General features: G+C 39.0%; 1 protein-coding gene across 1 annotated transcript in view; it reads right to left on the bottom strand.

Moving 5' to 3' along the window:
* The window catches only part of LOC137990920 (allene oxide synthase-lipoxygenase protein-like), a 23,939-nt gene that overhangs the window by 8,691 nt on the left and 12,748 nt on the right, over positions 1-2,500 (bottom strand). The window contains exons 6-8 of the mRNA XM_068836041.1: positions 1,945-2,420; positions 1,152-1,415; positions 181-461 (exon numbers count right to left, since the gene is read on the bottom strand). Coding sequence (XP_068692142.1) covers positions 181-461; positions 1,152-1,415; positions 1,945-2,420 — 1,021 coding nt within the window. The remainder of the gene's footprint in view (positions 1-180; positions 462-1,151; positions 1,416-1,944; positions 2,421-2,500) is intronic.

The following is a 2,500-nucleotide window of genomic DNA, read 5'->3' as shown; positions in this document are numbered from 1 at the left end:
ACTGAACGTAATATGTACATTAACAATAGTAGGCACCGTCCTCAAACGGAATTCAATTCATAACTTGAATATGTTTTCGACAATGAACTCGAGTGTTGAGTGAGTTACAGTCCCTTTTTTACTGAGATAACAAGTATTTTTAACTACTTATTCTTTCGATAATACCAATACGAGTTTCACCTTGCGGTAATCGTCAAAGCTGTCCCAAGAATCAAAGATATCCAACAACAATACAAGCCCAAGGTTACCCAACGCTTTTCTTCTAGCTTTGTGAAGATCATCGAGTCCTTCCTGGGTAAACTGTACATCTTTAGGAAGCGTCTTCGTTTCAGCTTTCAAATATCCCGGGAGATGGGTGAAAATGGGATCGTCACCCCACTTGAAAAGTTCTTGTCTTTGTTGAAGTTCTATTTGTCTTTGATTTCTCACTGCTTCGTGTTGTTCGTTTGTTACAAGCAAAGCTGAGAAAAAAAAGAGCGGGCATGACAGTCGAATGAAATTTATTACGAAGAAAGAAACACTTAAGCCCTTTTTTGGAGAGCTCATGCTCATTCAGTTTTGTATTTATACAATCTGGTTCTTCATTGTTTGTGCATTACACAATCTCAATGTAAAGAACTAAGTAAAAATACATAAACAAACAAATAAATGCCTGAATGAATGAAAGAATGAAATGAATAAATGAACGAATGAAATTAATTGAATAAATGGACGAATAAAATGAATAAATGAATGAATGATGAACAAATAAATTGAGCGGATTTTCTAGTAACAGCCTCAAGGCTCATGTGCTCTTATATTGTTGTTTTGAAATAGTTCCAGCGTTTTAATTACGTACTTGCCGGTGATATACGGATTTCCGTCTGAGCGAAATTCAAACGCGGCGCGCGATGTATTTTGGGTAAACATGGGCCTTTCACGATGTAGCTATTCGTCCACTAAATCACAACTGAATTGGAAATTAGAAACGTTGGTCTTGCAAAGAGATTAAGCTTGATTCCTCTTCGAATTCGAGCAGTACTGATGCACACAGCACACTCAATTCATTCCCATTCTGGGAATCCAACACGTGACACATCGGTTGAAAGACAACGACATTTGCTGGTTTATAACAAAAAACGAAAACGATCGATACAAGGCATCCAGCGTACCTCTGCCCTCAAAAAACAAGGATTCTTTTTGCACCCAGTGACCACATGGGAATTCGTACAGCCTCCCAGCATCGTGACTGCACGTAATTAATACTCGCTCTACAAACCAATCACTGTATATTCCTGTCATATCATGTTCCAGTTTAATCATTAAAAGTTCGCCAACATCTTCTGCGACCAGTATGTATGTATCTTGTTTTCCAGCTTCAAAATCGTTGTAAAAGCATTTATCCATTAGCTGAGGAAGTGTTCTTCCTTTCGTTCCTGAAAAAGAGGTCTTCATCTTAATGTATGAATGAATAATTCAAAGACCATTTATACTCGTATCTTGGATGACAGGACTTGTTGCTAATTAAGTGCAGTATAACAATTATTCAATGATATAGAACTCCTGTTTCATTCTATACTGAAGGCGCTGTATTATCGATCAAAGGGCTGGTGGTAAAGTTCGAGGGCTGACTTGAACACCGACGGTATAGTTTTCTTTGCACTGCATGGTCTGTCTCCACAGTAATAATTAAAACCGACGTTATACTGCGCATGCTTTCGGGGAACGTTGGACAAGCTTTCAATTATTAGCTTGTTGGCGCACCAAAATGGTCCTATCTAACTCTTTCTCATAAGCAATTCTTCACATTTCGTTAGAAGTGGTGTATTTTCCTGAGCCTTGTTTTTCGCTTTTGGTGGAAATGCAACTTGCCAGAGTGATAGTTTAGTTTAGTTTATTTGAGTTTTACCACCCGGGTAGAGTCACCCCAGGAAAGTTTCAAAACTAAAATAAACTAAATCTTACCAGTGATTGTGAGGAGAACGTTGGCATCTGTACCAGCTCCCTTTCGTTTTCCAGTGGTCACTGAAACACAGTAGACAGATAAATCCTCCCCTTCTTTACAGGACTTCATAAGGCTTAATTTATCCGAACCAGGATATACTTTAGATTTTAGCCTTCCTATAGAGCTGTAGTCGAAGATGGTCTTGGCGGGTGGAAGAACAATGGACGAAGGAAGATTATCCAGTGATAAACGTGTTTGACCAATGACATCACTTGGAAGAAGTGACGTCAGTTTGACGTCAGCGAGATCTTGCCAAGGATGTGTGGATTGGTCCCAGTCTCTTGAAGCGTTGAGAATGAGATAGGAGTCGTCAGGTTTAATTTCGTGTAGCTGTATTTGAAGTTTGTATAGTACACTGTCACGTGACATACGCTCTTCAAATTCGGTGGTTAGGTAACCCTGTGGCCTTTCATCGTTCTTTGTTCTAGTGGTATCCCTGCAAAATTTAAAAGCATATATAGAGAAAGGAAATTACACAGTTGCGAATGACCTGTGAGTAATCTTAGAGGGGGATAT

The sequence above is a fragment of the Montipora foliosa genome, chromosome 1, assembly GCF_036669935.1.
Source record: "Montipora foliosa isolate CH-2021 chromosome 1, ASM3666993v2, whole genome shotgun sequence".
NCBI lineage: Eukaryota > Metazoa > Cnidaria > Anthozoa > Scleractinia > Acroporidae > Montipora > Montipora foliosa.
The sequence above is the reverse complement of the archived record's forward strand: the minus strand, read 5'-3'. Positions and strand labels throughout refer to the sequence as shown.